Source organism: Fusarium phalaenopsidis, assembly GCF_050370095.1.
Source record: "Fusarium phalaenopsidis strain FUZ10S chromosome Unknown contig_32284, whole genome shotgun sequence".
Taxonomy (NCBI): domain Eukaryota; kingdom Fungi; phylum Ascomycota; class Sordariomycetes; order Hypocreales; family Nectriaceae; genus Fusarium; species Fusarium phalaenopsidis.
The window spans coordinates 1-19,221 of NW_028145414.1; the positions used below are offsets into that span (position 1 = coordinate 1).

The 19,221-nt window shown below is 50.0% G+C and overlaps 4 protein-coding genes across 4 annotated transcripts; 2 read left to right on the forward strand and 2 right to left on the reverse strand.

The window, feature by feature from the left end:
• Positions 1 to 1,805: 1,805 nt before the first annotated feature.
• On the reverse strand, positions 1,806 to 2,357 carry LRP88_02026 (uncharacterized protein; the record flags this gene model as incomplete). Its single annotated transcript, XM_083238697.1, has 2 exons — positions 1,806 to 2,057; positions 2,115 to 2,357. 2 exons carry the CDS (start codon positions 2,355 to 2,357, stop codon positions 1,806 to 1,808), a joined length of 495 nt encoding a protein of 164 aa, XP_083105292.1.
• A 686-nt stretch (positions 2,358 to 3,043) lies between these two features.
• LRP88_02027 (cytochrome P450) lies at positions 3,044 to 4,809 on the forward strand (the record flags this gene model as incomplete). Its single annotated transcript, XM_083238698.1, has 4 exons — positions 3,044 to 3,424; positions 3,477 to 3,648; positions 3,713 to 4,318; positions 4,388 to 4,809. The coding sequence occupies 4 exons, from the start codon at positions 3,044 to 3,046 to the stop codon at positions 4,807 to 4,809; spliced, it is 1,581 nt and encodes a 526-aa protein (XP_083105293.1).
• A 3,507-nt stretch (positions 4,810 to 8,316) lies between these two features.
• On the forward strand, positions 8,317 to 11,363 carry LRP88_02028 (uncharacterized protein; the record flags this gene model as incomplete). The annotated part of the gene is made up of 5 exons (XM_083238699.1): positions 8,317 to 9,153; positions 9,207 to 9,327; positions 9,380 to 9,663; positions 9,716 to 11,225; positions 11,311 to 11,363. 5 exons carry the CDS (start codon positions 8,317 to 8,319, stop codon positions 11,361 to 11,363), a joined length of 2,805 nt encoding a protein of 934 aa, XP_083105294.1.
• Positions 11,364 to 11,922: 559 nt separating this feature from the next.
• Positions 11,923 to 13,231, reverse strand: LRP88_02029 (uncharacterized protein; the record flags this gene model as incomplete). Its single annotated transcript, XM_083238700.1, has 4 exons — positions 11,923 to 12,221; positions 12,277 to 12,408; positions 12,473 to 12,579; positions 12,684 to 13,231. The coding sequence occupies 4 exons, from the start codon at positions 13,229 to 13,231 to the stop codon at positions 11,923 to 11,925; spliced, it is 1,086 nt and encodes a 361-aa protein (XP_083105295.1).
• Positions 13,232 to 19,221: the final 5,990 nt, after the last annotated feature.

The following is a 19,221-nucleotide window of genomic DNA, read 5'->3' on the forward strand; positions in this document are numbered from 1 at the left end:
GATGCAGGCCCTAGCGAACCTTATAGCTGATGTAACACCTGAAGTAACCAGTGGGCACTGCCAAAGTTGAGATCGAGTCGCGACGTCGGGGTCATCTACGGCCCTACACGATTCATCACTGAACAACAGCCAAGTTTGGCCTCCATGGGAGATCCTAGTCTGTATCCTCGTGGTCACCTAAAAACTGGCTACTACAGACCTACATGCATGAATCCTGAACGAATTGAGCACACCACTATTGTCACCGATGGTGCAGTGCAGCATGACACAAGGGTGTGATCAATCCTGAATCTGTCGCTTGGATGCGAGACTTTTGATATCTCTACGGCGCTGTGACGACCGATGGAGACTAATTTGGAAAAGAATCGCCAGCCTCAGCGTCATGGATCAGAAAAAGCATGGAGGGCTGTGCAGATGGCGTTACCCCCATGCTGTAGGGTAACCGCCTGGAATACCAGTCCATCCGGACAACCCGCGCACTATCACACAAGAGCGGGCCCAACTTGCCATTCATCTGGGGGAAGTCTGTCATCATGTGCGAATGAAAAATCGAAATAGATTTCACGCGAGCTAGCTACTCCCTGCTCGGCGCACGCTTTCTGAACACAGTCTAGCCCTTGGATCTGGGACCATGTCGCTATCAATCGTGATGTTCCGCGGCCTGCCTGTCCCTTTCCGGAAGCTTGAAGTCATAGAGCAGGAGAAGATTAGCCAAGACCAACTTCATCTCGTTCGAGGCGTAGAAACGACCAGGGCACGCGTATTTCCCATACCCAAACGCCATGTTGCTGGGGTCAGTCATGGAAAGAGGTATTTCTGGGCAGACTCGGAACCTTCCCGGACCTTGAGTACCTGAAGGCGTCAAACTCTGTAGGAGGTGCTGAGCCGGGGACGTGGGCAACGTCTTGTAGCATGGCGTGTGAAGGGACAGCGACTCGAGTTCCAGCGGGGAGATATGTGCCATCTGGAGAGCCTCAGAGGTTGGTGGAAGATGTGTTTGGTCGCCCCACCCCCGCACCACAAAACCCCCCCCCCCCCCCCCCCCCCCCCCCGGTTGAAGGTTACTGCGGACATGTTGGTCTTTGTTGGCCTTCGAAAAGACAAGAGGCACACGCACAACCACACAACAGGCAGCCGGCGCCGGCGCTTCCTTTGCCTGGCCGCCCTGTTGAGCTGGCTGGGGATTTCCTGTTTCTTCTCCCCCCCCCCCCCACCCAGATTGTTCTTCTTTCTGCTTCTTTCTTCGCTATGGCCCTGGGCTGTTTCTCCCCTTGTCCCATGGCTTTGGCTGTCGTATGTGTTTTGGTGATGGTTGTTGTGGCTCAGAATCAGCATCCGCTGCGCGAGGTTCTCCGGCTTCTTTTCCTCGCCCGTCGCAGCACTCATCATCCACTGCAGGATGTCTTGGTTTGCGTCGGCCTGGAATTCCTGCTGCGCTTCGCGGAAGTGCACCATGCTACCTATGATGCGACGCGCGGATGATACGTTGCGTAGCAGAGCCCTGTATGAAGGTAGTAGGGGGAGCAATAAAGGGCCGGAGGAAATGAGGAAAGATGCGAAGGGCGAAACCTGGAATAAAAAGTTTCTACCAATTTTCGGCCGTGGTGTTGAGCCATTCTTCGTTATGGCAGTCGTCCGGCCCGAGGAAAACTCGTGCCGAGATTCGGGAGATGAGGCGAATAAAGATGGATGACATGTCAACCTTGGCCCATGTATCGTCTTGGTGCTGGTCAGTAGGTCCACTAGACTTATCAGATGATGCAATCATACCTTTCACTTTAGGCATTTCAGCAGCAAGGGCAAGGTCAAACTCCTCCTTCATGACCGCTGTCAATGAAGCCAGCCTTGGTGTCAACCTCTGCTGAATAACTCTGTTTTGCAGATCGCTCTGTAGAAACACCAGCCCACGGGTGTATTCCCCCCGCAAAGTCGTGGATGAAGGGCTCGACTGATCGTGTATTGTCCTGTGACAGCTTTCGAACCTCGTCGACGTAGTTTGGGGGGATGATGATGATGTCGGTCCCGATCTTGCGGACCTGGAAGAGGGACGTTTTGAACTCGACAGCTGGTCAGCTCTCATTCAACACGACAAGTCTGAACAGCTTCCAGGTTACCTTCTGATAGCCTTCGCTGATGATAGAGCCGCCTGCCCAAACGAAGCGCAACCGGACAAACCATGTTGGCTCAAAAAGGCTTCGGTAGCCGACATAGGGAACCTTGACGCCGAAAAGGTAAGATGTCAAAAGAGTTATGGCATAGAAACAGGAAAGTCCAGCAATTATCATGGAGATTGCCGGATGAGACTTGATTAGACCCAGCTTATCTGGATACCGCTGGCTCCATGTTGAGAAGGACATGGCGATGATGTTCTCGATTGGGTTCATGTTTGAATCAATGGTCTCAGTTCAGGTCTTAACAAGTAGGTAAGGTAGGGTACTGAAGTTATCGCGGGCAGTGCTTGGAGGTTTCAGGAATGCAGTCATCTGTTATTGCAATGGATGGTTCCAGTCTGAGCACTTGCTCACTTACTGATGCTTCAGTAACTTTATTGCTCATTCGCCTGTGGAGTAACAGATGTGCCCTACCTTACCTGCTTGTCAAGACCTGACATGGGCCACTCGGGACTTGACCAACTCAGAAGCCGATGCGAACTGCCGTGATGTGACACATTTATCATGAGATAGGTGGCAAGGAGCTCCGGCACCCGGCGCCCTCCACCCTGTGCTTGACATGGGCTTGCAAGTGCGCGGATACAGCAGGGATATCGATATCCTTGTCAGTCTTGGTGTCTGGGTGCAAGCCAGAAGAAACAAGACTCCAGACTTGACACCGGGGATCAAGGTTACATTTACCGCTTTATTGATGCGCTAGTGTTATGGCATGCTCGGTATTGTCGTTGTCGTAATGAGAACTACAGAAAGCCGGAATGTCCCCTGTTTTCTCCGTCAAATGTATCCCCATTCAAGATAATCTTAGACTGGATTCTATACTCCAAACTCCATTGCATTTCCCACCTCGAACATCGCATCAAACACTACCTAGTATGGCGAGCCTACTGAGCTTTGCTAGCCTTGATCTACTTGACATCCAGCCTCTTGGCCATCTGGATGTGCTCGCCAGGCCTACCTGTGTGGTTGCTCTCACCATCTTGGCAGTTGTCACTTCCATTTACTGCGCTCGATGGTTGAAGACATCACCGTTCCTCCTGGTCAACGGCAAAAGGCTTGGAGAGCTTACCAATGTCCGCGCGAAGAAGGAGTTCATGTTTGGGGCCCGACAGCTCATCGCCAAAGGACTAGCTCTATCCCCAGGCCGGCCTTTCCGCATAATGGCTGATGTTGGCGAGATCTTGATCCTACCGCCAAAGTATGCTCACGAGATTCGTAACCATGAGCAACTCAGCTTCACGAAGGCGGCTTTCAAGGTGAGTAGGCAAGGGCCATCATTCCTTGCAAGTTACTGACTAGCTTCAACAGTGGTTCTATGCTCATCTCCCGGGCTTCGAAGGGTTCAGAGAGGGAACAACAGAGAGTCACATCATGAAACTCGTTGCGCGACACCAGTTGACACACCAATTGACACTGGTAACAGAGCCCGTATCTGAGGAGTGTGGGTTGGTGTTGAAGGATATTTACACTGATGATCAAGGTACGTTCCGAACTGCCCAACTTGCTCGACGGTGAATGTCAATGGCTGATATGGACTGGGGCAGCATGGCACGACATCGTCGTCAAGGAAGCAAACCTGAAGCTCATGGCACGCATCACCTCGCGCGTGTTCCTGGGAACCGAGATGTGCCGAAACCCGCAGTGGCTCAGGATCACTACCACGTATGCAGTCATCGCCTTCAGAGCAGTGGAAGAACTGCGGCTTTGGCCGGCTTGGCTTCGACCTGTGGTTCAGTGGGTTATGCCACACTGCACTGCTGCTCGTGCGCTGGTCCGAGAAGCCAAGGATCTGATCAATCCACTGCTGGAAGAGAGACGCAAGAAGAAGGCCGAGGCAGCAAGCAGGGGCGAAAAGATTGTTTACAATGATGCAATCGAATGGCTGGAGCAGACGGCGCTGGAGAAAAAGGTATACTATGACCCAGCCTGTGCGCAACTCTCGCTTTCTGTGGCTGCACTTCACAGCACGACCGACTTCTTCACCCAGGTGATGTTGGATATCTCCAACAATCCTGAACTCATCGAGCCATTGCGAGAAGAGATCATCTCGGTGCTCAGCGAACACGGCTGGTCGAAGCAGTCGCTCTATAAGCTCAAGCTCATGGACAGCGTGCTCAAAGAGAGCCAGCGTTTGAAACCCATCTCCATTGGTATGCTGACCCCTCCTCCTCTATGCTGCATCTCATGAGCCCTTGCAGGCTGACACAGTCCATTAACAGCTAGCATGCGTCGCTTCACCACAGCAGACGTGAATCTGTTAGACGGCACGGTTCTCCCCAAGAATAGGCTGACGCTCGTATCTGCCCATATGCATTGGGACGCCGAGTCGTACCAGGACCCGGAGCGGTTTGATGGATACCGCTTTTACAAGATGCGCCAGGAACCAGGCAAGGAGAACAAGGCCCAGCTAGTCAGCGTCAGCCCTGACCACATGGGCTTCGGATATGGACTTCACGCGTGCCCTGGCAGATTCTTTGCTTCTGAAGAGATCAAGCTTGCATTGTGCCATATTCTTCTCAAGTACGACATCAGGCCGGTCGAAGGCTCAAACATGGAGCCGAGGAAATTTGGGCTGAACATGAATGCCAGTCCAACTGCACAGCTAGCGGTCCGGAGGAGGAAGGAAGAGATGGCAGTTTGATGGCATACCCGGCAGCAGGCTGGGGAATTCCGTAGTTGGTATCGCATAATGCCATTCTGCCGTGCAGCAATACGGTCTTAGTTTGCTTGGCGCCTGTCGAAAGATATCTTGCACCCTTGCTGTTGGCTATCGTGTTTCGCAGATTCCAATTGATACGGGGAAACATGACCACCAGATTGACGAGATAGATACCAACCAGTAATGCTTAAGAAACCATGCAGCAAGTCGAGGTGACCGACAGAGCACCCTCATGAAGCGCATACTGGCTGGCCTCGTGTGGGTACTTTTCTACGGGCTGAAGGTGTTGTGTTGGTAACAGTTGTGTGATTGATTCTTTTGGGTATCACCATCCACTTCACCATAATTGGCTCCTTGCATGGTGGGAAATCTGCCCGGATGAAGCAGTCAAGGTTTCATCCCGGGTACGCGACGAAACGTGAGACGGTAGTTGCATGGGACAGCATGTAAACTTAGTGCATAGTACGTAGCTTGGCTATCAACGACGGAGAGAGTGCAAGCCAGTTATCTGCAGCTCAGCCACCCTTGCCTAGAACTCGATCTAGACCTAAGTTAACCCACGCTCCCGTTAGGCATCTTTGCAGGACTCCATTTGGTGCTGACAGGGGCCTTGCCATGGCGCTCGTGTTCTCCGCGATGATGTCGCTCGTGATCTAAGCGACGTATCGTATCAGATACATCACCAGCTCAACAGCGTATCTCGGCGTTCGGAAGTGGCGAAAATGCCGAGCATGGTGGACCCTACTATCACTACCACCTCATATGCAGAAGCCGTGACGGCTCCATATTTGAATGCTACGCTGAGTCGGCGCCGAAGCTGAAAGCTTATTTCTACCTGGCTCGGTTTTGCAAAATGACATGTCACGCTCGTCCAAGCTCAATGTCGGTTGAGAAGCATGATCTGATGCAGCTGAGCGGGCTGTCCGAACTTACCCGGAAGATGCGCCCCGTCATCAGCTAGAACCAATGCTGAGACGCTCATGTCCTACAACACGAACCACGAACGAGAATAATGCTTTCCACAAGGATGTCACAGCTCTGGATATCTCTGCCACATGACGGAACGTCCTGACGCCGCACTCATGCGCTGTCCGTATATTTCATGTTGCCCTGCGGACTCTGAAATACCACAGTATCTATTACTACGTACGTGCGTAACAGACTAGCGCTCCAGCTTCAGCAGGTCCACCAGCCTCCACAGTGCACCGTTGCCCCTATTCATGCACTTTTCCAGCCTTCTAATCTCCGTCAAGATCTGCTCATGGAGGTCACCAAGGAGTGCCTTGGTCCAGCCAAGACTATCGCTAATCCTCATTTGATCTAGCATCAAGATCTTCTGCTCTACTGTGAGCCTCCCTTGGGACCGCCTCGCTGATAGCATATTGGTTAGGAGGCCATTGTCGTCGCTCTGCAGTGAATGGAGCAGTGGGAGTGAATATTTCCCTTCGTCGAGGTCCTCACAGAAGCCCTTCTGGTCGGCATACTGCACGCGCCACGATCAGCAGCTGATGCTTGACAGTTCTTGACAAACCTCGAGGGATCAAAAGGTTTGTAAGTTTGCTCACATTTCGATCGACCAGATTCATATAGTCGTCTCGGATCTGAAAGTACTGTCCCAAGGAGCGAGACCATCTTGTTGATGTTCTCTAATGCACCCTCGGCCAGGTTTACGCTTGAAGGTGTTACCAGAAGGTAGCATGCAAGCCTGAACAAGGCTCCAGTCTCTAGAATGACCATCGGTTATTAAAAGGCTCGAGAGGGGGGGCCCTGAGAAACCTACTGTCGTTAACCATCAAGAGATATTCCTGGATGGTAGGGGCAGTGTTGTTAAAGGTCCACGACAGATCCATCGCCTGGCCCTCAAATATGGTCAAGATCATGCCTGCGACGTGTTATCACCCACCTGTGGATCAAGAAGCCAAATTACTGCACCTGTAACCTCGCCCAATGAGGTGGGATCGATAAAGGCCTGGACGGTCGAAAATGCCTTGACGATAACATATGTCGCTGAATTGATAGCCTGAGCAGGACCGAAGACGGTATGTGTTGAAGGTTTGCCGCGCCGCAACGGTGAATTGTCCTGGAAGTCATCGATTCTGACCTTTGAGCTTACACATCGAGAGGGCGAGGAGAGTGATGCTTACATGAGAGATGAATCATGCAGCATATTGATCACTGCCTTGATTGCTGCGGTCTTGTCGTCGGGCACTTGGAACCAAACATTCAACGCGTCAATGAATACCTCCCGTATGCCTTTGGAAGGAAGAGTCAATATATACTCGTACGGGGACTCTGCAATCTGAGCGGCGTGTTTGGGTCAACGTTTGTTTCACTCCCTTGAGAGCGAGGATGCTTGCCTTGGTACGTTTAGCAGTCCATTCACATTGAAGCTGCGAATTCACGATGGATGGTAACCAGTGCTCAAGAACAGACTCTGCAGTCGCGTTGCTCGATCCTGACAGGGTTGTATGGAGTTGTTCGCTGCTCGAAGTCGAGCCGCAATGAGACCATGAGGATGGTGGCTGTACTTTTGAGGGCATAGGGTCGTCCTTGGCTTGAGCCTCAAGGCTTGAGCCATGGTCGAGTTGCAACATTGTGGAGACGAGGCAATTGTGAGAATACTGTTGTTCGGAGGACATGATGCACAAGTTAAACGACAAAGATGAAGTGGTTGTACTCTGATCGAGGTAGATGAAGAGAAGAAGTGAGAAGGAGGCAACAGGGTCCGGGAGCAACGGGTGTATGTGTTAATTGGCGTGGATAAAACGGCCACGGAATGAGCGTCTCCGACTTAATGAATCAAGGACACGGAATGGCCAAGCCCTGCATGGCCAAGCCCTGCATGGCCAAGCCCTGTTGTCGCAACGTAGAATGTCTGGCCCTTTGGTAGGCACATGGGAAGCAAAAAACCCGCTTACCACCCAAGCTAGAGTAAACTCCAGTTTCTTCGTTGCCATTGACTGGGGCTAATTCATGTAAAACGTGGAGACCAATGCATATGCAAAGCTCAAACTCAAAATTGATTAGAAATCAACCCACGGGATGTGTTTTGAAGTTGTCATCGTCCTTCCCGCGGCACAGGCAACAGGGGAGGGGGCGTGGTATCTGGAGTCACAGTCACCCTCTCTGCCGAGCGAAGTATCACCTTGCATGTCATGTATACACCATACCATGTGATAGCAGTGCCTCTCGGCAAATTTTTCGGTAGTCTACAACGGGCTTCAGAGTACGCACCCCGAAACGGGGCCCTGGGTTCGTCAAACCAAGGGGGTTTCTTATGAGGTAGCAACATTTGAAGAGGAGGTTCTCAACTCCTCCTGTTACAGCAAACAAAGACTCATCGTTGAATCATTCTGACTTCTCTACGTTTATCCCGTGCTCGTATTGTATCCTCCTCAAGGTTCCTTGCGCAAGATGCTGTATGTCTATAAGCTGAGGGTCCTTAGTAGTATTGCTAACGTTTATCTTGCAACAAACTCCAGTTCCTCAATGATAAACGCTGCAGCAACAAGCAAATCCGACGGTAGCACCCTGGCCTCAATGGCAAAGTCTTTGATCGCCCGAGCCTACGCAAGCTACCATGACTACTATGGTCTCTGTACAACTAGCTGCCAAGTCTATGACACTGCTTGGGTAGCCATGATTCCGAAAACGACGGGGAATGTCAAACAGTGGCTGTTTCCAGAATCCTTTTATTACCTGCTGAAATCCCAATCCGATGATGGAGGCTGGGGCATACATCCAGCAACGCAAACCGCAGGCATTCTGGACACGGCTGCGGCCCTGCTTGCTCTCTTGGCCCATGCCAAAGAACCTCTGCAGATTCTCGACATTTCGCCAGACGAGATCAGCCAGCGTATTGAGCGGGGATTTGCCTCCCTTGACAAGCAGTTGGGTCGATGGGATGATGTTGAAAAGACCAATCATATTGGCGTTGAACTGATCGTACCTGCTCTGCTGGTTTATTTTCAGAAGCAAGGCAGGGAACTCTCCTTCGACTTCCCTTGCAGAGATGCCCTGGAATCTATGCACAGGGTCAAGATGTCGCAGTTTCAGTTGGATACGCTGTACGGCAAGAGGCCATCCTCGGCTCTCCACTCACTCGAGGCTTTCTTGGGAGAAGTCGACTTTGATCGGGTGTCCCATCATCTCTACCATGGGTCCATGATGGCTTCGCCCTCTTCGACTGCTGCTTATCTGATAGGGGCTTCCAAATGGGATGACGAGGCCGAATCGTATCTGCGGCATATCCTCCAGACTGGTGCTGGTCACGGTGACGGTGGAATCCCAGGAACCCACCCAACAACCTTTTTTGAATGCAGCTGGGTAAGTGAGTTCGTTCAACTTGTATCAACCTTGACTGATCATACTGGACGTAGCCTCTGGCTACCCTCCTTCAAGCTGGCTTTCTGGTAGAGGACATCGAGTGTGATGGGATGCATGGTCTGGCTGATATCCTCGCCGCTGCTTTGCAGGATGGTAAAGGGATCATCGGATTTGGTAAGTATCAATTCGAAAGTGTCTCTTCAACTCACGTTACTAACACCCTCAGCGCCTCGAACTGCCGACGTAGATGACACCGCCAAAGCACTCCTGGCGTTGAATCTGTTGAGACGACCAGTCAGCCCGGATGCAATGATAAAGGTCTTCGAAGGACGGGACCATTTCACCACGTTTGGAGCAGAACGGGATCCGAGCTTGACTTCAAATCTCCACGTTCTGCTTTGCCTTCTTCATCAACAAAACATCTCCCAATACCATTCGCAAATCTTGAAAACCACCCTGTTCATCTGCAGATGGTGGTGGGATAGCGACTCTCGCATCAAGGATAAATGGGTGAGCCTCACAACCTCTTGAAACAATCATGTATCTCTTCTAACCCCAGCAGCATCTGAGCCACTTGTATCCGACCATGCTGTTGGTTGAAGCATTCACACACCTCCTCCAGCTCGTTGACAGTGGCTGCCTTTCAAGCGTCATAGACGAGAACTGGCGCTGCAGAGTAAGCATCTCTTTGTTTCAAGCCTGTCTGCGTATTATCCTGGATCAAAACGACGATGGCTCCTGGGGTGGCTATCGCGAGCAGACCTGCTATGCCATCTTGGCTCTCGCCCAGGCACGTCGTGTATGCTTCTTCAACGATATCCGGGCCAAGTTGCAATCTTGCATTGACCGGGGCGCGAGTTGGCTCAGGGCGTGCAGTCACCAGTCAGAAGACCTCACATGGACTTCCAAGACAGCCTACGAAGTAGCCTTTGTGGCTGAAGCCTACAGGGTGGCTGCTCTCAAGGCCGCTGTTCCACACAACTTGCCCGGAGTCATCGGCCACTGTATCAACAATGCACAAGCGTTGGCTGATCTGGACCGCTACATGCGGCTGGTTCGCAAAACGGCTTTGTTCTCATTGATTGACGATTGGGAAGTTCGATCATCAATGATCGAGTCGTCCTTATTCGCTCCTCTTCTACAAGCTCGACGAGTCGATATTTTCCCAAGGGACGATGTGAAGCTCGCACAAGACAAATACCTCAGCATCATCCCCTTCACTTGGGTCGGGTGCAACAACCGCAGACGGACCTTTGCATCCACTTCCTGGCTCTACGACATGATGATGCTTTCTTTACTGGGCTACCAGACCGATGAGTTCATGGAGGCCGTGTCTGGGCCCGCTTACGCGGGAAGCGGTGCGCTACTGCATAGGGACATTGACAGCATCATTGACAGCGTCACAAGAGGTTCAGCCAGTACCGCAAGTAAACCCAAGGGCGAACTGGCTTACGTCAACGGCCAGGAAAAAGATAATGGCCATTCCAGCAGTTCATCGGCATTCCAGAGTATCAAGGACCCCCTCACCCGATTCACCAGCTACGTGGTAAATCATAAGGTGGTGCTTAGATCCAGCCGCTGGGACCGTGAGAACCTACTAGAGGAGTTTCGAGCGTTTATGCATTCGCATGCAACTCAGCTCGACGACAACGTCCGCTTCTCCAAACAGAAGGACGGCGGCACTTTTACTTCACCTACACAGCGATACTTCGAATGGGCACGCACCATCGGAGGCAACCATGTGGCATGCGCATACTCGCTGGCCTTCTCAAACTGCCTGGTATCTGCCTCTGTTGGACAAGGTGAAGAGCTATACCCCACAGTGACGCAGAAATACCTCGCCGCTGCAGTGTCGCGCCACTTGACGACCATGTGTCGCATGTACAACGATTACGGTTCCATGGCGCGTGATTCTGCTGAGAGAAACATCAACTCTATGCATTTTCCAGAGTTCTCGCTGTGCGATCAAACGTTGGGTGACGGCATGGACGCCAAGAAGCAGAGCCTGGCGCATCTGGCCGAGTACGAACATGGCTGCTTGATCCAAGCGTTGGACATGCTAGACTGGGAATGTCACAGGGCTGATAGGAAGTCTTTTTTTGAATTATTCCAACGACAAGAAGTTGGAAATTCTGAGGCTTTTTTGTGATGTTACAGATCTCTACGATCAGCTTTATGTGCAAAAGGACCTATCAGCTCAGTTAAAGTAAATGCAATATTGTGACGGTCGTACAAGTCCCAAGGGGATATGTGGGTCGTGCTGGTTTATGTTTGGCAGGGGAATGCTGACGTTTCCTTGAACAGGGTGTGAGTCATGTCTGGTAATGTGCTCAAAGGTATTGAGTGTAACCAAGTTGTATTGATAGCTGAGGTATCTGGTACATAAGGAAGTGCTAATGAGCGTGTTCCATATACTTGATGATACTGGTTTGGAACGATCGTGAACAGGAATGACGTCGTTCCTAGACCGCGGTCGTTCCTCTTGTAGTCGGTCCTCCCTTGATAGGTCCATTGGTATTCCGAATTGTGGATACCACGTGACGTAACCGCGAGGGTCGTAACAAGTCTAAGGAATGCAATTGATATTTATAAAGATATCATTCTCAAAAAGAGCGTTATGTGGATTCTCCGTTGCTTAGAATCCTTATACAAATCGACCGACCTTTAAAAGTTATGACAATCTGTTCAGGTCAAGACTCTCCAGCAGTAGCGACTGTTCTGCCAACTCATGACGAAACCAGCATCCGTAACCATGATCCCTCTCAAGTCCTAAGCCCTCATAGTGCGCAGGGCTTCATTCTCCAGAAGGTTGTAGCGGCCTTCATCAATGAGCCTCTGGGTAGTGATTCGCTGCGGATAGTTCCTCATGAACATGTTGGTAAAGTGTTTCCCATAGTGCACACCCTCCTTGGGCTCCTGCCCAGCGTCATATCCAGGCAGTGGCTTCACGACAGCCTGGAAGCTGGGCTCGTGGAAGTAGGCAAAGGCGAACCTCTCCCTAACATTGAGACCGACCTTGTGGGGCGTCGAGGGAAGAGTCGAGTTGGTGAGATATTGCATCATGTCTCCTAATGGTCACAGGTTAGTTCTGCACAAGCCGGAGTTGGCACGCGTGAAGCTGACCTGGAAAGACTGTGAACACATTCTCCACGGGAGGCACAAACACCCATCCGTCATCGTCTTCCTTGAATCCAGCGGCACTCTTGTTCCAGTTGGCAAACTCGTCGGACTGCTGTGGAGGCCGGACAAGAAGTGCTAGGTTAAATGAATGCCGTTAGCGAGTCTTGCAGAGCGTTTATTGAATCGCAGTATCACTTACCACCGACGTCGTCAGCTGCTGCAAGAACGAGCAACCCATAGTCAGTATGAGAGCCTATACCACGCCCATCCTTCCCCTTTCCGTTGGTGGCGTGTGTTGCCGGGAATCTGGAAAGAATGTTAGTAATGAAGCTATTTAAATGGTAACTCTAATCACTTGCCGCAAAATTCTCATGTGGTGCCAACCATCACGGGTCAGGCCGGTCAGAGACCCCTCAGGCACATCGAGACCCAGTTCAGTCAGCTGCAAGAGCACCTCACCACTCTCCCCTAGACTGTCCATGTACTGCTTCATGGGGATTTGCAAATCGGCATCTGGCCAGGGGCACCGTCCATGGCATGGCCATTTCTCCTTTACCCTGGGCTCATCGAGAGGAAGATCCTTTGTGACGGTAAAGATCTCACTGTAGTCCGCTATACCGTCAGTGAGCTCCTCACCGCTGGCAATGTAACCAGCATAGGTCTGGCTGTCAACGCAGGCCGCCTTCTGAGCATATGGCTTCTTGAAAAAGCGTTGACTGGCCTGGTTGGCACCCTCGTAGAGGGCTTGTTGGCTCTCCTTCATGGCTATCTGAAGGATACCGTCCTCCTGCCAGGCTTTAACAATTGCCTTGCCAAGCTTCTTATCGAGGTCACCTCCCGTGACCTTGTCTGGCAGGACAAAGGTTTGGAGCTGTCCAACCTTGGCCTTGTAGCCGGGAGGAATGCCCGAGGCGTCGACGGACTTGTCAGAGGGAGCTTGGACGGGGTTCACAGTCATGTTGCGAGTTGAGATGAGCTGGAAGATACGAAAATTGAAGGGATTCTTGAACAATTGAGGGCGAGTGGTTGCAAAAAGACTCATGAGTGACTCTAGAGTGTTAAGTTGATTTGTTTGCTTGGTGTCAAGACTGTTCTAGTTTTGATGATGGTAGGCTTCATGGCTCTTATAGTTGTCTCTCTGTTGTCGGCATGACAGATTCTTGTTGCAAAAGGCAGCTTCTGAAGCTCACGGAACGAAGATGAACTTCCCCGGCCGGACGCCACCGTCCCCTTTCCCCGGGCCTCCCAGACCATGCCATCCATACGCACGCCATGTATACTTGAGGGGGGGCCTAGAGACCGGCCCGGTCCCCCGTGCTTAGTCTCGGTTGCACTTAGAGGACCAAGCATGGGAGGGGGGGGTTTGAATAAGGAAATGGCTAGTAAATTGAGGGAAAAGATACCTCTTTTTCTATATATTTTCATATAGAGAAAGAAGTTACTTTTTACTATATAAAAAATATCTTATTAAATAACTTGACTTTATTATTTAATATTTCTTAATAAATACTAATATCTTTTTTATTTTCAGTCACTTAGATAATTTTAGACTTTATAAGTTTTCTTAATTAACTTAGGCACTTATTTTTATTAAGAATCTCTATAGAAATAGAAGTATCTTCCTTAGTTTCCCTAATCAACCGGCTATTTCCTTTATTAATATACCCCCCGTGCTTGGTTCTCCGAGCACAACGGAGTTACGGAAGACCGAGTCATAGGAATGGGCCGGACTGTAGGCCCCCTCAAGTACGGCACACTTCATCGAAACCGGTAGAATATAGAGGTCTTCGTCACACGCAGAAAATTGAGTTCAAATGTAACATAGAGCATCTAGGGGCAAGTGAAGACAACTGTTCTCTTAATTGTTCTTCCAACATTTCTCTCAGCCCTTCTCTCGACTCTTCTCTCAAATTAATGGCTAACAATAGTACCCTATCAAGGAGCTTATGTGCTATTAACTACCTAGGTCGTTAACATTTGAATGTATTTATGTGACTAAGAACATTAATTAAACACGATGGGGTAGATTAAGAGCGCTGATGCAAGCTAGCTGTTTTTTCTGCGAAGCGATATATTAAAACGAGCTAAAATACATGAAAGATGCATAAACTCGGAAGCAAGGCTAACCCTACTGCTCTCAGATAAGCCTTAGAAACTATAGGGCGTCGGCTATTTAGTACTACTGAGGTTCCCCGAGAATCTTAGTCTTGGCCCTCGCATCGGCAAATTTTGAGTTTATGTAGGAGTGAAAGACAGTTGCCAATACTTGAGGGGGCTATAGACCGGCCCGATTCCCGGTGTTTGGTTTCTGTCGCACTTGGAAGTACTTGGTTTTTGCAACTCCGTTGTGCTCGGAAGACCAAGCACTTCCAAGTGCGACAGAAACCAAACACCGGGAACCGGGCCGGTCTATAGGCCCCCTCAAGTAGTATCTAAGAGATAAAGAAAACTACTGCCAGCTATGTGTGTGATAGCTATTTACGCTGCATAATGAGCCATGAGATGCAGCCCTCTACCTTCAAGGTGAAGCCGATCTACCCGACAAAGCTACCCCAATGCATTCTACCCTTGTCGTGTGCCTCTATCTATTATCATATTGCCACCAGATATATTGATCCTATACTTAATTCCACCATTTAAAGCCGCAATATTTCCAATCGGATTAAGGTTTGTCATATCATATATCATATACTTTCTAAGCCAGTTGGAACAATCGGATTTCGGGCTGTTGCAACCCCCGATTAGAAATCATCTGCATGTGCCGTGGCAAGCCTCCCACCGTCGAGTACGCCCACCAGAGCAGTTACAGAGACAGGGTACTGAAGTCCCGAGCTCCGATCTTCTGGCTCAGTTAACCCATCAAGATCCGGGCTTCAACGTGCCGAGCTCCTAATGACGGGGACAACGCTATGCATAGATACTACCGTGACTAAACTTAATAAGCGGTTCTTAATAAAGAAGAAGGCAGGGCTCTAAACTTTATAAGCTCTCTATCCAGCAATATAATAAATACAACACCTAGTTATTTATTTATTTATTTATTTATTTTATCTCTAAGTTTAATAAGATACTTTTAGTTTTTCCTTCTATCTATATAGATTTAATAAATATTTTAAATTTAAAAACCACGCTGAGGATTTCCTTCACTACGGTAGGATCCACTAAGATTTCTGAGACGGTCACATATCATTAAGCAACTTTCCAAATAGGGGTATTTACCCACGCTATCAGAGGATGAGACGCTGGCAGAGTTCCAGTGCAGGCTACCCCGGCCAAAGAACCCCAGGCACAGGCGCTTAGCGTTGTCCCGGCTCGGGCGGAATGTAACATTCTTTACTACAGAGAGCTTACCCTGGTTAATCCGGCACGGGCTGGCACGGGATTGAACCTCGGCAGATCTGGAACATGGACTTCCCAGGCCTATTGTGTCAGTGTCGGGTGATAAGAAGCTGGTTATGGATTCATGTCAGGCGATGTAGCGGATGGAAAAGACAGCCGTATGCGTACCGAGCAGGTCCTTTAGGTTGACAAGACAATCTATATCACTATAATCGTCGAATTCGCGCATAAACCTTAATATCATGAGTTCCTATTGACATGTTATTTCGTTCGGCGACTTAGATCGGAGCCTCGTCCATCATAGTCGCCGATCAGATATGGCTATAGATGCTGCAGCCAGAGATCAGCGTTTTCAGAGCAGGGCTAGCTCCGTCCACACGTAGATAGCAGCTTTGTGGAGCAAAGTCAAGAGACCATGAGGACAGCGGTTTAGGGCCTCTTTATAAATGCCTTTAGCGAGATATTAAATGCCATGTATATTTTAACTTAGCGACGCGACTCTTGCGGATAAAGGTCTTTTTAGGCACTCGCCTCCTTATGAGCTAGCTGACGCTCTATCTTCTAAGTCTCACGTATTTTCGCAAGCGTTAACATCACTATGGAACTCGGGGCATGGCAAGCGAGGCCGTCTAGAGAAGAATATAAGGATAAGTATATATAGTGCCTGCAAAATAGCATTAAAGCTACCACCCATTAGTATAACCTCTTGTCCTCTATGTCCTCTACTATACCAATCTATGCTTATCGTATGAGACAGATATATATATAGGTAAACCCCTAAAGGGCATAACGTACATGTACAGCGAGCCGGACAGCAAGCGAACCAGACACTTTTCTTAACCTCTAACATAGAAATCACTATAAAAATACCACACACTATTTAATCAATTAAAGCTACTCACTATACTCTTCCCCAGATATCTCAATCACTACCTGACAGGTCCTTGCATTATGGCCGGGCTTGCCGCAGACACCACAGCGCCGAACACCCGGTCGCGCCGGCCTTCCCTGACCACCACTCGACGATTCGGCCACTACCTGCGCATCAACATCCATCTGATCAATTGCCTGCCTTCCTTCCTCTACAGCCATGGCCCCTCTTTTCTGTAGGCGGGTTCTTTTTGCCCTCCGGCGCCGGCTCAGTATCTCATTTACCTCTCGAAGGTCTTTAACCCCAGCCCTCAATAATACATTCTCATGCATTATTGCCGTCGTACCCTTAGCAAGAGACTTTAGAGCTCCTAATATTGACGCTGGGGAGCTAATATTATGCCTCCTAATTCGTCTCTCGAGGTACTCAGACTGAGATCCGGCCTAAATCACGGTCTTCGAGGTCTTTGAAACACAAGGGGTCGAGGGTTTGGCTTCCTCCGCGGCAGGCGTTGGAGTCCGTAGCTGCATATCAAGCTTAGAGACCACGCTTTCCGCGTCAATGGGCACAAACCCAGCTCCCTTGAATGATGACTGGATGTTTTTTTCTGTCATTGTGGCATCATATGCAGCGTGGAAGGCCGGAAAGAACTCGGTCTTCGAAACGTGGATTGTAGAGCACCTAATTAGATGCTCTATTTCTCGACCATAAGCCCTCTTCAGAAGCGCAAAACATCCGACGTTGAGTGCTGAAGTAGGTGAGATGAATGAGGCGGCATACAAAGCGTGATGATCTTGTTATCCTAGCAATATCTCTCAAATTCGATGGAGTGGTGACTTTCGTGCCCATCGAGGATGTGCACCGTTCAAAGTGCTTAAGCCACTCGAGACCGATCTCATTATCGGTCCGGCCAGTTTGAGTCGTTGTGATAGCCTAATCGTCCGGGAGGGTGCTGTCTTGGTACCAGTTGGCGAGGTGATGTTGGCCTGCACCGATGATGAATGGCTGGACCACCCAGCCTTCCGCATTGATCGCCTGAACCACCGTAATCCATTCCCGGCTTCCAGGCTGCACTGATTTCGGCTTTGAACGCCTTTCTGAGCCTGTGACGACCATTCCGCTTGAGATCATACCCATAAGAAAGCCAGTCTCATCAAAGTTATAGATATCCCCCACATCGATGCCATACTTCGCGATTGTGTTCGACACAAGCCGAAACCAATTACGAATAATAGTAGGATCTTCGCATATGGCTCTCTGGTAGTCGCATTTCCGAAAAAAACGCATCTTTAGCTCTTGGTGTCTCTTGATAAAATTTGTAGCCCATCGCGTGCCGAGGGGGCCACACACCGCCAGTTGGCACCCTTATGCACCGATCAACAGCATCTACGGTATCAAGTCTAGCTGCCGCGCCTTGCTGCCGATATAATGGATCCAATTGATGACTCTCACGGCTTCCCCAAGGATATTCTACCTCCTGAGGGCGACTTTAGTTCACGAGAGGACTTGTTCACGGCGATCAACGCCTGGGCAGCGCCACGAGGCTATGCCTTCACATCCTCCCGGTCCACGAAGACTGCCAGCGGGAGAGTTACGGTCACATTCAGCTGTGACCGGTCGGGAATGCCCTCAACCAAAGAACAAACCCGGAGGACTACATCACGTCGCACAGGATGCCTCCTCTCCATTACCGCAAAGGAGAGCCTTTGTGGCACTCAATGGAGACTTCGGCATCGCCCTGATACTCGCTTCCACCAACACAATCACCCCCCAAGCTTCAGCCTAGTGGCACATCCAGTACATCGTCAATTATCTCGCCAAGATGAAGCCAAAGTCCACCAACTCGCTAATGCCGGCATTCAGCCAAGGGAGATTAGATTATATTTACGCATGAGCTCTGATACACTCGCCACCCAGCAAGATATCTATAACTCTATTGCACGGGGCAAGCGGGACCTCGCTAAGGGTCAAAGCAATATACATGCCCTTGCCTCTCAGTTAGATGATGATGGCTTCTGGAATGATATTCGTATCGACGAGGGTGGTAGAGTTGTGGCAGTGTTATTTGCACATCCGCAGTCACTAGAATACCTCAAATTATACCCTGAGGTGCTTCTATTAGACTGTACCTACAAGACCAATAAGTACAAGATGCCTCTTCTTGACATGGTTGGTGTTGATGCCTGTCAACGGTCCTTCTGTATTGCCTTTGCCTTCTTGAGTGGTGAGGAAGAGGAGGACTTTATCTGGGTCCTTCAACGCCTGCCATTGATGATCGGTCGACTGAAATAACCTTACGGGGTGTTCGCCATTCTGGCTGGGGTATAAGCACCAACGGTGTATGGATTGTTCAAGATGGAAAGGAGATGCTTTGGCTACCTCCGGACTATCGAGGGGGGGAATCCGCTGCCGTTAGATCAACTGTCGCTCTCGGCTATCGTTCAGGTATGGTACAGCTGTTCTATCCGAAGTTTCGCTTCTATCCAATATCTTTGCAGAAGAGGCACTGAGTTTGTGTGTTGGTTCTGACAGGGAGGGGCATATAGCAGAGACTCGGGTCTTACTGGAGTCGTTTCTGGTTCGTCCATCGCATCGAGTCATCGACAACGGATAATTGGGCGGCCATAGCTTTAGAGCTGAGCGCCGACGAAGAGCTATCGTGGGGAGTGATCGACTCAGGCCAAGCTGGTGTTTTGGGAAGTGTTATTGATAGGGGATAGCCAGGCTCGAACGGTTGC